Below are 16,023 nucleotides of genomic sequence, written 5' to 3' on the forward strand. Positions count from 1 at the left end.
CTCCTCCAGGGGGTCTTCCCGATCCAAGGGTCGAACCCCCCATCTCTTCCGTCTCCTGCATTGGCAAGCAGGTTCCTTACCACTAGTGCGACCCGGGAAGCCCTCAAACATTATTAACTAGTACTGATTTTCAGTATGAGATGGGGGCAAGGGGCTCAAATATTGGGATATTTCCTTCATATCCCTTGCACCCCAACATTCTGCAGTAAATCCAAGATTAAGCCAAAGGTTAGGCAATTGGCTGATATACTGGGAAAGACAACTGCCATGGAGTCAACCAGGCTGAGTGAGCCCAGTTCTACCACTAAGAACTCTATGTGAGCTGGAGAAATCCACTTCATTTTCTGAGCCTCAGGGGCATTATCTATAAAGTGGGGATATTACTAGTGCCTGCTTCCTAATGCGCATATAAAGTGCTGGCACAAACAAGTACTGAGAACTGGTTTTCTTCCTCAGTTCAGCTCAGTCGCTCAGTCGCGTCCCACTCTTTGTGACCTCATGGACACCAGGCTTCCCTGTCCATCACCAACTCCCTGAGCTTGCTCAAATTCATGCCCAATGAGTCGGTGATGCCATCCAACCATCTCATCCTCTGTCATCCCCTTTTCTCCTGCCTTCAATCTTTCCCAGCATCAGGGTCTTTTACAGTGACTCGGTTCTTCATCAGGTGGCCAAAGGATTCGAGTGCCAGCTTCAGCATCAGTCCTTCCAATGAATATTCAGAACTTATTTCCTTTAGGATGAACTAGTTGGATCTCCTTGCAGTCCAAGGGACTCTCAAGAAGTAATTAAATTAACAAAAGTGCTTACATCCTGTTAGACCTTACAGCTCCCGGGCAGCGCATCCTACGGGGGTATTAACAGCGGTTTAGCCGTCCTGCCGGGGGACGCTGGGCCTCTCGGACCCCGGGGAACAAGTCACACTAATGCTGCGGGGGGTGGGGGCACCGTGCTGATCCCTGGGCTCAAGGGGAACGTGTGTGCACAGCTCGCAGAGGCCGGGGTCCCCCGCCGACAGTCACGGAGACGAGGCTGCCAAGGAGGCCTGGCCTGTGGTCGCGGAGGGGAGGCAGGGACAGTCCTAACCCGGAAAAGACACCAGGCTCAGGACGGCGTCTGAGGGGAGAGCCTGGGCCCGGCGCCCCGGCAGAGTGGAGACGCTAAATCCAGCGTTCTATTAGTGAGAAAGTGGGCCCGCCCCGGAAGAAAGCACGCTCCTCCTTTTTTTCCAGAGAAAAGCCAGGTCCGGGGTCCTCTCTGAGGAGAGATCAAGTCTGGGCCCCCGAGTGAAGAAACAAGCTAGGTCGAGATTCTTATCCTGCGGAGGCGAGGAGACGCGGAGCCCGTTCTATCCCCGTACTCACCGAGGACGCCGTGACGTCCAAAGGCTTCTTCCTCCTGTCCATATTCGCCCCGAAATGTCCCGAGGTGTACACCTCAAGGTGCCAGGACGGCCTCTTAAATCGCCTTCCGCTGGAACCGGAAGTCGCTTCGGGGGAGTGCTGTTATTTATGGCTCTGGCGCCATCTTGAGAAGGTCAGAGTGCAGCGAGTAATGTGTCCTTCTCCATTTTGAGACGGTCAGAGGGTACCGAGAAGTGAAGCAAATTGCTAAGGCCATCTTGAAAAAGGCAGAAGGTAATAGGGCTAGTGTTTACTGCCATCTTGAGAAGGTCTAAAAAAAAAAAAAAACGCTACGCCATCTTGAGTGGGGCGGATTGGGCGTGGCGAAGGCGCCATCTTGGGAAGGGTGGAGTGAACTAACATGATTATCTTCCTAGTGAAAAGAAAGAAACTTCAGTAGGCCTGGAAAGATCTAAACACCCTTTGAAGACCTGCCGTTCGCCAGGCACTGCTTGGTGCATCTCACAGATTAATTTATTTAAAATCTTACAGAAGTCATATGAGCTAAAGATTAGCATATTAATTCTAGTAGAAATAACAACAATCAAAATAGCTACTGTTGATACACTGCTTACTTGTGTCACTTTACATATTTCAGCTGGAGAAGGAAATGGCAACCCACTCCAATATTCTTGTCTGGAGAATTCCAGGAACAGAGGAACTTGACAAGCTGCAGTCCATGGGGTCACAGAGAGCCGGACCCTGCTGAGTGACTAACACACACACGTATTTCAGCTGGTAAGAACAGGAACTCCAGAAGTCAACTTCCTCGGTTGATATCACCCCTTTACCACTTATTAGCTGTGTGACCTTAAGAAACTTACTTACTTTCTCTGTGCTTTAGTTTCCAAATGGGAATAAAATAGTACTTACTACATGGGGCTCAGTGAAAATTAGATGAAGTAAATGAGCTAGTCGATAAAAATATTAATGACTGTGCTATTCAGACTAATGACAGCCCCCAGATGTCCATCTTCTAATCCTCAGAACCTGTCATTATGTTACCTTATATGGCAAAAGGGAATTTGTACATGTGATTAAATTAAAGATTTTGAGATGGAATGCAGGAGATCAAATCAGTTAATCCTAAAGGAAATCAACCCTGAATATTCGTTGGAAGGACTGATGCTGAGGTTGAAGCTCCAGTACTTTGGCCACCTGATGTGAAGAGCTGATTTATGAAGACCCTGATGCTGGACAAGATTGAGGGCAGGAGGAGAAGGGGCGACAGAGGATGAGATGGTTGGATGGTGGCATCACTGACTCAGTGGACATGAGTTTGAGCAAACTCTGGGAGATGGTGAAGGACGGGGAAGCCTGGCATGCTGCAGTCCATGGGGTCACAAAGAGCCGGACACGACTGAGTGACTGAACAACTATAACAATCACAAGGGTGTTTTATGTAAGAGGGAGGCAGAAAGGTCAGAATCAATGAGAGACATCTGAAGTCATGACACTATGGGCTTTGAAGAGGCAGGATGGGACTCATGCTGAGGAATGCAGGCAGCCTCTAGAAGCTAGAAGAGACACAGAACTGAGCCCTCCTCTAGAGCCTCCAGTGCAACACTGCTGATACCTAGATTTCAGCTGTGTAAGGTTCATTTCAGACTTCCCACCTCCAGAACTTTCAGATCAGATCAGATCATTCGCTCAGTCGTGTCCAACTCTTTGCGACACCATGAATCGCAGCACGCCAGGCCTCCCTGTCCATCACCAACTCCCAGAGTTCACTCAGACTCATGTCCATCAAGTCAGTGATGCCATCTAGCCATTTCATCCTCTATCGTCCCCTTCTCCTCCTGCCCCCAATCCCTCCCAGCATCAGAGTCTTTTCCAATGAGTCAACTCTTCAAATGAGGTGGCCAAAGTACTAGAGTTTCAGCTTTAGCATCATTCCTTCCAAAGAAATCCCAGGGCTGATCTCCTTCAGAATGGACTGGTTGGATCTCCTTGAGAATAAATTTGTGTTGTCTTAAACCACTGTGGCGATGTGTTACAGCAGCAGTAAGAACCTGATACGAATGATGACGACTGCAGCAACAGCACGTGTCCACCTTTTTTCATGGATTAGCTCATTTAGCCCTTTCGAGGATCCCAGAGGCGGGAGCTATTTATCCCATGTTACTGAGGAGAAAAATGAGGCCCAAGAGGTTAAATGACATGCCAAGGAGCATTTGCCAACTAGTGAGTGATGGACCAGTGTTCTTCCCTGGATAATCTGAAGGACAGAGGAGCCTGGGGAGCCACAGTCCATGGGCTCACAAAGAATCGGACACAACTGAGCGACTAAGCATGTATACACACACAAGTGATGGATCCCAGTGTCAAAAAATAACTCAAAGACAGTGAGTTATTTATTTGCATGCTATTTACTTGTAAAGAGAAGAATCTTTAGTTTCTTTGCCAGCCGGCCACTGGTAGTGAGGCTGGTCAGCGTTCTGATCTTCTACTGATAGAAAGACAGAACATTTAGTTGTTTATGGATGTCCCAGAAGACCTGGAGAGTTTAGCTTTCTCTGTGTGAGGTGTCAGCGTCCTTGCCACCATCTCCATGTTCATTGTTGTTGTTCGGTCCATAAGTTGTGTCCAACTCTTTCTGACCCCATGGACTGCAGCACGCCAGGCTTCCCTGTCCTTCACCATCTCCCAGAGCTTGCTCAAACTCATGTCCGTTGAGTCGGTGAAGCCATCCAATCATCTCATCCTCTGTCACCCCCTTCTCCTCCTGCCTTCAATCTTTCCAAGCATCAGGGTCTTTTCTAATGAGTCGGCTCCTCCCTTGTTCATTAGACAGGACATCACCCTTATCTGAAGTCCTCACTGCTGTGGCATCCAGCCTGATTTCAGTTGCCTTCCAAGCCATTTCAGTGACCAGGAGCAAACCAATGAGTCACCCCCATCCCCCCAGCCCCTGCACACATCCACGTCTGGAGAAGCACAGAAAACTTAATCTGGAGAAGCACAGAAAACTTAATCTGGATTGACCAGAATACCCTCATGGCACTCCAACCATTTTTCACATACTCTGTTCCTCAAATTCTCCTCTTCCTTTTATGCTTTCCAAATGTCTGGGTCTGTCTAGAATTGCCTTCCTCTAAGGGGCAACAGAATGGGAAAGACTAGGGATCTCTTCAAGAAAATAAGAGATACCAAAGGAACATTTCATGCAAAGATAAGCTCGATAAAGGACAGAAATGGTATGGACCTAATAGAAGCAGAAGATATTAAGAAGAGATGGAAAGAATACACAGAAGAACTGTACAAAAAGATCTTCACAACCCAGATAATCACGATGGTGTGATCACTGACCTGGAGCCAGACATCCTGGAACGTGAAGTCAAGTGGGCCTTAGAAAACATCACTACGAACAAAGCTAGTGGAGGTGATGGAATTCCAGTGGAGCTATTCCAAATCCTGAAAGATGATGCTGTGAAAGTGCTGCACTCAATATGCCAGCAAATTTAGAAAACTCAGTGGTGGCCACAGGACTGGAAAAGGGCAGTTTTCATTCCAATCCCGAAGAAAGGCAATGCCAAAGAATGCTCTAACTACAGCACAATTGCACTCATCTCACATGCTAGTAAAGTAATGCTCAAAATTCTTCTCCAAGCCAGGCTTCAGCAATATGTGAACCGTGAACTTCCTGATGTTCAAGCTGGTTTTAGAAAAGGCAGAGGAACCAGAGATCAAATTGCCAACATCCGCTGGATCATAGAAAAAGCAAGAGAGTTGCAGAAAAACATCTATTTCTGCTTTATTGACTATGCCAAAGCCTTTGACTGTGTGGATCACAATAAACTGTGGAAAATTCTGAAAGAGATGGGAATACCAGACCACCTGATCTGCCTCTTGAGAAATTTGTATGCAGGTCAGGAAGCAACAGTTAGAACTGGACATGGAACAACAGACTGGTTCCAAATAGGAAAAGAAGTTCGTCAAGGCTGTATATTGTCACCCTGCTTATTTAATTTACATGCAGAGTACATCATGAGAAACGCTGGACTAGAAGAAACACAAGCTGGAATCAAGATTGCCAGGAGAAATATCAATAACCTCAGATATGCAGATGACACCACCCTTATGGCAGAAAGTGAAGAGGAACTCAAAAGCCTCTTGATGAGAGTGAAAGTGGAGAGTGAAAAAGTTGGCTTAAAGCTCAACATTCAGAAAACGAAGATCATGGCATCCGGTCCCACCACTTCATGGGAAATAGATGGGGAAACAGTGGAAACAGTGTCAGACTTTATTTTTCTGGGCTCCAAAATCACTACAGATGGTGACTGCAGCCATGAAATTAAAAGACGCTTACTCCTTGGAAGGAAAGTTATGACCAACCTAGATAGCATATTCAAAAGCAGAGACATTACTTTGCCAGCAAAGGTTCGTCTAGTCAAGGCTATGGTTTTCCCTGTGGTCATGTATGGATGTGAGAGTTGGACTGTGAAGAAGGCTGAGTGCCGAAGAATTGATGCTTTTGAACTGTGGTGTTGGAGAAGACTCTTGAGAGTCCCTTGGACTGCAAGGAGATCCAACCAGTCCATTCTGAAGGAGATCAGCCCTGGGATTTCTTTGGAAGGAATGATGCTAAAGCTGAAACTCCAGTACTTTGGCCACCTCATACGAAGAGTTGACTCATTGGAAAAGACTCTGATGCTGGGAGGGATTGGGGGCAGGAGGAGAAGGGGACGACAGAGGATGAGATGGCTGGATGGCATCACTGACTTGATGGACATGAGTCTGAGTGAACTCCGGGAGTTGGTGATGGACAGGGAGGCCTGGTGTGCTGCGATTCATGGGGTCGCAAAGAGTCGGACACGACTGAGCGACTGATCTGATATGAAGGGGCTTCCCTGGTGCTCAGAAGGTAAAGAATCTGCCTGCAATGCAGGAGAGCCAGCTTTGATCCCTGGATCAGGAAGATCTCCTGGAGAAGGGAATGGCAACCCACTCCAGTATTCTTGCCTGGAGAATTCCCATGGACAGAGGAGCCTGGCGGGTGACAGTCTGTGGGGTTGCAGAGAGTTGGACAGGACTGAGCGGGTAAGGCTTCCACTTTCACCAGGTACAAAAACCGAGGCCACAGCCCTCTGTTCGTCACCACACTACGCTGTCTTCCTGGGATGTCATGTTCTAAACCAGATGTCGGGCCACAGTGTCTCGAACATAGACCTGGGTTTGTTCTGGAAGAGAGGGGATGGCAGGCCCCTGGTCTTGAGAAGCACAGACGATTTCCTCCATGCCCAGGCCCAGCCGAACTGCACCCCTCTGCTTACCTTAAGAACCTCATGTCACCCCTCTGAGCCTCACTTCTGGCACCCAGTTGCGTGCACGGATGTTGGAGGTACACAGGAGTGTGGAAATGATGTGCAAGCCGCAAAGTGCTGTGCACTCATCTCTCTGGGGACGCAGAAGTTCACTCAGCACCAGTTTTCTCACCGCAGAAGGCTCGTGCCTGGGGACAGGCTGTGTTATGACGCTGCATATTTCGCAGTGCTTTGAGCTCCAGCTTCTGCCCCAAGCCCTGTTGGGTCCCCCAGGGGTGAGGCTGGGTGGGAGAGCAATTATCTTCTTCCTTTTCCCCTCCTATTGGACTGTAATGATCTGTCAGATCTCCTAGGGACTGTAAATAAAGGGGCAGGAGAGGTGACTTTTGGAAACACACGGCAATGACTTCCCCTGAGAGCACGGCCACCCAGGCAGGCTCTTATTTTTAAAGTGGGGCCCTGCAGTCTCTGGCATGAAGTTTCATAGCGACGGGGTTGCAAGCTGTCGCCCACAAGGGAGGGGCTGCCATGGTTGATGTTTTAATTGGTAATTAAATCAAGAGGTCTAATTCAGCCCAGGCTCTTTTTGGCACTGAGTGGTCTCTCTCCACATAGTCTCCTGTTTCCGCAAACGGAAAATGTGTCTCTCCCAGACGCGTCACACCTGCAGTGTCTTAACTTTTGTTCCGTCTCCCACACATTGTCTCTGATCCCAAGTTACTCAGCACTGTGGCTGGATCAGCCAAGTCCAGTGTGTGAAAAAAACAATTAGGTCCAATCTAAGCAAAATTAGGTTCTAAATATGAGCAGAGCATGTGGTATAAAGATACCCAGACTCGTGGCCTGGATGACGAAGACGCTCACCTTTATTAGGATCAGGCACAGAATCAAGTATTGGCATTACCTCATGGACTCCTCACAACAGCCTCGATGGTGGGTGCTGTTATTATTTTATTCCGCACATGAGGCAACTGAGACTCAGAGAAGTTGAGTGACTAGTCCATGGTGACGCAGCTAGTCTTGGCCCCAGGATGTGATCTCAGGAAGCCTCGTTCTAGGACCTCACACTGTCCTCCTCCTGTGGATCTCAGTATATATTCACCATACTCATTCATTCATGTAGTCGTTCATCCGTTCAGCTTTACTGGAGAAGGGGGCGTCTCTATGGGAGCTGGCCCCAGAATATTTCTGCAGGTGGACACTGTCATTACATCACTGCAGACAGGAGGGACCCACCAGGTAAGTGCCAGGAGGTCTGATGGGGCAAGCTGGGACTGGGCATGGATCCTTTGGTGCCCTGAAAAGCCCACCTGAGCTTGCAAACCTGGGGTAACCGGATAGGTAGTGGGGCTTTTCCAATAGCTTGAGAAATCGGTGCTTGCGGCCGTCACTGAAAACCAGAGGTGCTAAGAACTCTACAACCTTGAGAAAACCGCCAACAAACAGGCCCAAGTGCTGCCTCCCAACTTCAACCCGACAGCTTCTTATGAGCAGGAGAAGATGCTTTACTGCGTCTTGCTTGTGGTCCTCGGCCTTCACACGTCTGGAGGTGGAAATGATCCAGGTTCCTTTGCGGCCCCAAGTCTGATCTGAGGATGTACTTGGAAGGAAAAGGCCCGGAACCACATTCCTTCTGCAGACACTCTTGGGTCCCAGAGCCGGGGCCTGAGCTATTTATTGTGGACGCCCTGCTGCCTACTCCCACTTCCTGCATGGTCTGCTGCTGCTGCTGCTAAGTCACTTCAGTCGTGTCCGACTCTGTGCGACCCCAAAGACGGCAGCCCACCAGGCTCCCCTGTCCCTGGGATTCTCCAGGCAAGAACGCTGGAGTGGGTGGCCATTTCCTTCTCCAACGCATGGTCTAGATGGACGCAGATAGAGACAGGGCGGGAGAGGTGCCCATGGGGGATGGACCACGGCTCTCACAAGAGAGATGCTAACAATGGCTACATGCCTCCTGGTTCCCACAAGGGAGGGGCACGCTGCAGGGAAGCTGCTGCCAGCCAGCCAGCCAGCCAGGACCATGATTTTGGTGGGAGGGAGCTAGGATCCAGTCTTGGAGGGTGGGGAAGGCCTAGGATCGTTAAGAGAGGGAGACACAGAGGTGGCCTGGGTGACCAGGGCTGTGTTCATGAGCACACATCCTCCGTCCCTTCATTCCAGAGCCTTCCTCCGCACCCCAAATCCCTCTTCTTCCTTCCCCCAGAGTTCACCCTCAGAACAACACACACAGGGAGTTCCCTGGTGGTCCAGTGGTTAAGAATCTGCCTTGCAAAGCAGGGGACATTGATTCGATCCCAGGTCCGGGAAGGTCCTATATGCCTTGGGGCAGCCAAGCCCGTGTGTCAGAACTCCTGAAGCCTGAGCACCCTGGAGCCTGGGCTGTGTGCAACGAGAGAAACTGCTGCAGTGAGAAGCACTCACACCACAGCTGGAGAGTAGCCCCCACTCCCCGCAATTAGAGAAAGACTGCACAGCGACGAAGACCCAGCACAGCCAAAAATAAATATTTTTTCTTTTTTAGGAGAAGAAGCAAAGGCTGTCTGGGTGACCAAGAGTCTTCATGAAAGCACCTTCTCCATTCCTTCATTCCAGAGAGCCTCCCCTGCACCCCGACTCCATCTTCTTCCTCCCCGAGTTCAGCCTCCACACGACACACGCAGGGAGTTGACCGTTCTGCTTTTATTCGAGCATTCTATACCCAACACACGGCTAACAAGGGCCTGCTCCGTGTTGGGATTCATGCCAGGGGCTTTGCACACGCTCTCCCCATTTACCTGCATAGCAGCCTGGGGCCCCCAGGGAGGACTTTTACACCCATTTGACAGATGAGAAGAGAGTGACGGTGACTCACAGCTGAACCAGAATTCCATCCAGGGATATTGACTGTAAAGACTCTGCTCTTGCAACTCATAACCGTCTACTCATCCATTCAAAAAAAAGTTATTTTTGACACGTGCCAGCTGTTGTGCAAGGTGCCGGAGGTAAAGAAATAAACGAGATGGACACGGCGCTTGTCTCTGTGTCCTCAGGTTCCAGTGGGAAGACTGACCCCTCCGTCACAAGGTAACGGGCACACAGGCTCACTGTAAGTCACAGCCATTGTGAGGACAGAGAAACATGAGTAGTGGCAGCGATCTAATACAGACTGCGGCCAGGGAAGCTGTCTCTGGGCAGGTGACATTTCAGCTGTACCTGGCGGACTTCCCCGGCGGCACAGTGGATGAGAATCCGCCTGCCAATGCAGGGGGCATGGGTTCCACCCCTGGCCCGGGAAGGTCACACATGCACCACACTGTTGAGCCCGCAAGCCTAGAGCCTGTGCTGCAACAAAAGAAGAAGCCACTGCCGTGAGAAGCCCACACACTGCAGTGAAGAGTAGCCCCTGCTCACTGCAGCTGTGAAGGCCCCGCCCAGCCAAAGGGAAATAAACTGTACCTGAATAGCTGGAAGAGCAAGAGGAAAGGTATTTAAGGAACTGCTGTGTCAGTTGCTCAGTCGTGTCCGACTCTTTGCGACCCCGTGGTCTGTAGCCACCAGGCTCCTCTGTCTGTGGGATTCTCCAGGCAAGAATACTGGAGTGGGGTACCCTTCCCTTCTCCAGGGGATCTTCCTGACCAGGGATCGAACCCAGGTCTCCCCACTGCAGGCAGATTCTTCACCATCTGAGCCACCAAGGAAGTCAAGCTGTGCAGTGGCTATGCTTTTTTTCTTTTGGGGGGGTGAGGTGGGGGCTTCCCTGGTGGCTTAGATGGTAAAGAATCCTCCTGCAATGTGGGAGACCTGGGTTCGATCGCTGAGTCAGGAAGATCCCCTGGAGAAGGGAACAGCTACCCACTCCACTATTCTTGCCTGGAGAATCCCATGGACAGAGGAGCCTGGTAGGCTACAGTCCACAGGACCGTGAAGAGTTGAACACGACTGAGTGAATTTCACTTTCGTGGATTCTAACTTTTCATTTAAGGAACATCAGTGATGTACTCACTGCCGTCACAGCAAGGAAGGGGCTGGATCTGCAGGAGAGACGACCTGTAGACCCAATTCTGGAATGCTTGGGAATGCCAAAGTTGGAAGCTGAATCCCAGGGCAGGGGAAAATTGTAATTTCTCTCTTATCAGGACAAAGTTGCCTGACTCGCCATCTTGACTTAGAAGTCCAAATAAAGAAAATGATATTCAACACTGTTCTGGTTTATACATCACTAACCTAACCTGGCCATAATTGCTGAGAAGCAATTACCTCTGAGATCTCCATTTTACAGGTGAGGAGGCTCAGAGAGGTTAAGCAACTAACCCAAGGTCACCCAGCTAGAGATGAGAGGATTGAGACCCCAAATCAGACTTCTCTGAGTCCACAACCCATGTGTTGCTGTGTGTGTGCATGTGTGTTTACATAATAAAATTCTAACATCTTTCCCAAACTTCTTTCAAAAAATAAAGCCAAGATAGCCCTTTACTTTCATCCAAGGCTGGGATTTATGGGGCAGTCCATCCAGGTCACCCAGAAAAGGCTTGGGGAAGCCAGCACACCCCTCCCCTCTTCCTCCCTCCCAGAGTCCTGTGTTTGGGTAACAACGCCTTCCGCACACAGTACATATTTAAGCATCTCCAGGGCCCAGAACATCTGCTGCACGGATGCTCGCGTCTCCTCCTGCAGGTGCGTGGTGCTGCGTGGGCGAGGAGGCGCGCTATAAATGTCAGCACCATATTCACACCCGACTGTCTAAGAATTGCCACGCCTTTGCGGAAGGGCTTGTGTCTGCAGCCGCAGGCGTGGGAGTCACGCCCCCTCCAGGGATCCTGCGTCTGTGGTTGGTGTTCTTGGGATCGCGAACGCCTGTAGGGGTCGTGGTTTGGAGCGGTGGGAGTGCACACAGCCCGGCCAGAAACGAACCAGCCTGTGGAACCCAGGCAGGAGTCCGCCCACGGCCGCCTTGGGAAGGGCAGCAGGGTGACGACGTTTTCCGACGGGCTGCTTCCTGCTGCCCAAAGCTGTTGGCGGGGGTGGTGGGGCGGTGGCGGGGGCGGATGTCTTCTCGGTAATTTAGAGGGAACAAAGAACCAAATCAAACGCCGACTCTTACCAGCTCTAGGGAGACTCATCAGTGTGAGAAGCAGTTTATCATAAAGGAATTGGGCTTCTCCTCACGGAAGTAATCAACACGGAAGGCTGTCTAAGCCTCACAACCAGTTTTGAAAACAAGCCAGAGTGAGTTTTACCAAGGCTTCTGTTTATTCCTCTCCTGGACCATTAGGGAGACAGCTTTTCACACTCACTGTCCTCACTGGGGCTGTGTTCCTAGCCTTTGGTCTATCACATTGTCCTGGAATGAGACTGGACCGGTGGGTGCCTTGCTGGGTCATTTAAGAATAGGGCCAGGCCCCTGGTAGCCAGCTCTAGGGGTTGACTGGACACCTGAGGTCTCTCTCTGTCCGGCGTCCAATCTCCCTTCTGCTGAGAGGACTCCAGTTTATTCCAGGGCACCACTATTGCCTCAAGTCTACCTGGTTTGGGAGGAGCTGACTCCCATCTAGTTCTAAAGATGGAGGTGTGACCCAGGCCCAGCCAATGGGCGGATTCCATTGCCATGGCCTCAGTCACTGGTCTGAGGGTGGGCACGTGATCCAGATCAGTCCAGTGAGAGACAAGTCTGGGACCGTTGCTGGAGCTACTGGTGAAAGGGAAGTTCTCTTTTCACAAGTGTTGCTAACAGCCAAGAGTTGAGGCTGGGGCTGCCCAAAGTCATCTTGCCACTAAGAGGGGAGGGCCTGTCACAGAATAAAGCTGACCTAGAGGAAAGTAGAGCACTGAAGAAGAGCCATAGACAGCTTCCAGATGCCATCTGTAGAGCACCTAGATCCAGCCATGCCTGAAGCTGTCATGGCCCTGGAAAGTGTTACGTAAGTGAAGCCATATATCCCTCTGTGATCAAGTCAGTGTAAATTGGGTTTCTAACACTTTCCACCAGGAGACTCTTAACTCACACCAGGCATTTACTTAACCAAGGGATCTGATGCTCCCAAGAAATCAGGGCAGGGCTCAGTTCAAGGGCAGACTGAGGGTGCCTGCTGAAAAACAAGAGGCTTGAGCCTGGTGGATGCTAAAGTCCCAAGCCCAAGGCTAGGAATTTTCCTGCATGTTGTGTGGTAATCAAGACCAACACTTTGTGTAGAGATGCCCAACACTGTGAGTCGTCAGGGAAGCCTAAAGCAAAACCACAATGAGATACCACTTCTCACCCACTAGGATGGCTAGAACTGTTTTGTTTTTAATGGAAAAAGGCACATTGGCAAGGATGTAGAGCCCTCATACACTGCTGTAGCGAAGGTAAAATGGAGCAGCTACTTTGGAAGGCAGCCTGGCAGTTCCCCAAACAGTTAAATACAGAGTTACCATATGACCCAGCAATTCCCCTCCTAGGTCTGTACTCTAGAAAACTGGAAACGTGTTCATCCAAAAACTTGTACACAAATTATTCACAGCAGCACTGTTCACAATAGTCAAAAGGTGGAGGCGACCCAAATGCCCATCAACAGATGACGAACAAACAAAAGACGGATAAACAAAATCTGGTCTATCCACGCAATGCGATATTATTCATCCATAAAAGGATGGTGTGGTGGTACAGCTACCGCAGGGGTGAGTGAGCCCTGAAACATGGCCCTAAGTGCAAGCAGACAGACGCTCAGTCAGACGCATGGGAGTCCATTTATAGTTAATGGTGTGGACAGAGGAGCCTGGCGGGCCATGTCCATAGGGTGGCAAGAGCCAGACACCACCTAGCAACTAAACCACCACCACCAGTGTTGATGTCCAGCATAGAAAAATCAATAGAGACGGAAAGAAGATTGACGATTGCCATGGAGTGGGGAGTTTCCCTGGTGGCTCAGATGGTAAAGAATCTGCCTGCAATTCGAGAGACCAGGGTTCGACCCCTGGGTCAGGAAGATCCCCTGGAGGAGGACATGGCAACCCACTCCAGTATTCTTGTCTGGAAAATCCCAGGGACAGAGGAGCCTGGCAGGCTGCAGTCCATGGGGTCCCAAAGAATCGAACACGACTGAGCCACTTTCACTTACGGAATGGGGGAGGTAGGAATCTGGATTGGCTGCTGGTGGGTGTGTTGTTTCTTCTGTGGGATATGGAAATGTTCTGGAATTAGATAGTCGCACAATATAGTGAATATACTAAAACACACACACACACACAGAAATGTATACTTTAAAATGGTGAATTTTATATTATGGGACGTGTTATCTTGACAAATGCTATATAAAAGAAAGAGAAAAACCTGCCATGCTGGGAAGATCTGAGAGAATGGGCAGGATCTCCATGTGAAGGAAGTTGGTGAGAGGGGAATGGCTCAGGGATGAACGCCTAGGTGAGACTATAAGGAATTTTCAGTTCAGTTCAGTTCAGTTGTTCAGTCGTGTCCAACTCTTTGTGACCCCATGGACTGCAGCACACCAGGCCTCCCTATTCATCACCAGCTCCCGGAGTCTACCCAACCCCATGTGCATTGAGTCGGTGATGCCATCCAACCATCTCATCCTCTGTCATCCCCTTCTCCTCCTGCCTTCAATCTTTCCCAGCATCAGGGTCTTTTCCAATGAGTCAGCTCTTCACATCAGGTGGACGAAGTACTGGAGTTTCAGCTTCAGCATCAGTCCTTCCAGGGAATATTCAGGACTGATCTCCTTTAGGATGGACTGGTTGGATCTCCTTGCTGTCCAAGGGACTCTCAAGAGTCTTCTCCAACACCACAGTTCAAAAGCATCAATTCTTCGGCCCTCAGCTTTCTTTATAGTCCAACTCTCACATCCATACATGACCACTGGAAAAACCAGAGCCTTGACTAGACAGACCTTTGTTGACAAAGTAATGTCTCTGCTTTTTAATATGTTGTCTAGGTTGGTCATAACTTTCCTTCCAAGGAGCAAGCGTCTTTTAATTTCACAGCTACAGTCACCATCTGCGGTGATTTTGGAGCCCCCAAAAATAAAGTCTCTCACTGTTTCCACTGTTTCCCCATCTATTTGCCATGAAGTGATGGGACTGGATGCCATGAACTTAGTTTTCTGAATGTTGAGCTCTAAGCCAACTTTTTCAGTCTCCTCTTTCACTTTCATCGAAATGCTCTTTAGTTCTTTGTTTTCTGTCATAAGGGTGGTGTCATCTGCATATCTGAGGTTATTGATATTTATCCTGGCAATCTTGATTCCAGCTTGTGAATTTTCCACAGTTTGTTGTGATCCACACAGTCAAAGGCTTTGGCATAGTCAATAAAGCAGAAGTAGATAAGGAATTTTAGGCTGATTTTATTTTCTGTACAAATGCCCCACGTATGCAGGGGTTGAATGTCCAGCACTTAGCCACCAGGAACCCAGCAGTGGATGTTCCAGGCAGTCAATCTGCCCTTGGGTTTGCCTCAGTGGGGGGAAGCGAGCTGGCCCCAGCCCGTCCATAGATGGCAGTTCCCCATGGAGCTGGAGCATTGCCCAGATCAAAGATGAGGAATGGCATCCCCTGTCCCAGGGGAAAGGTGAAAGGTGAGGTGCAGAAACAAGTGTAAGGAGCGTCAGGGTTTGTGGACTGAAGAAGATGGGGACCATTGCACATAATTCCAGCTCCCGTAGAAAAGACCATGTCTTCAAACCATCTGCCTGCAATGCGGGAGACACGGGTTCGATCCCTGGGTCAGGATGATCCTCTAGAAGGGAATGGCAACCCGCTCCAGTATTCTTGCCTGGAGAACTCCAAGGACAGAGGAGCCTGGCAGGCTACAGTCCATAGTGTCGAAAAGAGTCAGACTCGACTAAGTGACTAAGACTTTCACTTTTCATCCCTTAGGGGACCTCTCTGGTGCTCCAGTGGATAAGACTCCAACACAGCGTTCTAGGGTTCGATTCCTGGTCAGGGAACTAAGATCTCACATGCCATATGGTGTGGCCAAAGATTTTTTTTGTTTGTTTTTAAATCCCTTATGAGTACACAGGGCTCTGTAGCTTACAGATACTAATGGTAACATTTGCAGCCCACACTGTCCCTGCCCCCCTGCCTGCGGGTGCAAACACCCATGACTCCGCCAGCGAGTGCTTCTCTGGGCGCAGGAGTAAACCCGGCCCAGGCACAGGGCAGTCTGTAAACGCCTGGGAGTTAATGCCCAGCAGCGCCCCTGAAACAACCATCAGTGGCACCTGCTGCATCAGTACCCCAGCCTCCCCGCTGGTGATGGGCACAACTCTGAGGGGTACCCTCAGCCATCTCTCGGAGTTCTCCAGCAGCATCAAGTCCCACTGCCCACAGCCCGCTCTTTACTTCCCCTCCTGTTTCCTCTTCACTCCCCTGTTCCTTCA

At 49.9% G+C, this 16,023-nt stretch overlaps 1 protein-coding gene and 1 long non-coding RNA gene across 2 annotated transcripts in view; one reads left to right on the forward strand and one right to left on the reverse strand.

Moving 5' to 3' along the window:
- CCDC174 (coiled-coil domain containing 174) overlaps positions 1 to 1,450 on the reverse strand; it is a 30,507-nt gene extending 29,057 nt beyond the window's left edge. The window contains exon 1 of the mRNA XM_061397231.1: positions 1,365 to 1,450. Within this exon, the coding sequence (XP_061253215.1) occupies positions 1,365 to 1,406 (42 nt within the window). The 5' untranslated portion in view covers positions 1,407 to 1,450. The remainder of the gene's footprint in view (positions 1 to 1,364) is intronic.
- A 610-nt stretch (positions 1,451 to 2,060) lies between these two features.
- Positions 2,061 to 9,625, forward strand: LOC133235565 (uncharacterized). The gene is made up of 2 exons (XR_009732595.1): positions 2,061 to 2,141; positions 9,192 to 9,625. It is a non-coding gene; the product is annotated as an uncharacterized LOC133235565 (long non-coding RNA).
- Positions 9,626 to 16,023: the final 6,398 nt, after the last annotated feature.

Source organism: Bos javanicus, chromosome 22 (assembly GCF_032452875.1).
Source record: "Bos javanicus breed banteng chromosome 22, ARS-OSU_banteng_1.0, whole genome shotgun sequence".
In the NCBI taxonomy this organism is placed as follows: domain Eukaryota; kingdom Metazoa; phylum Chordata; class Mammalia; order Artiodactyla; family Bovidae; genus Bos; species Bos javanicus.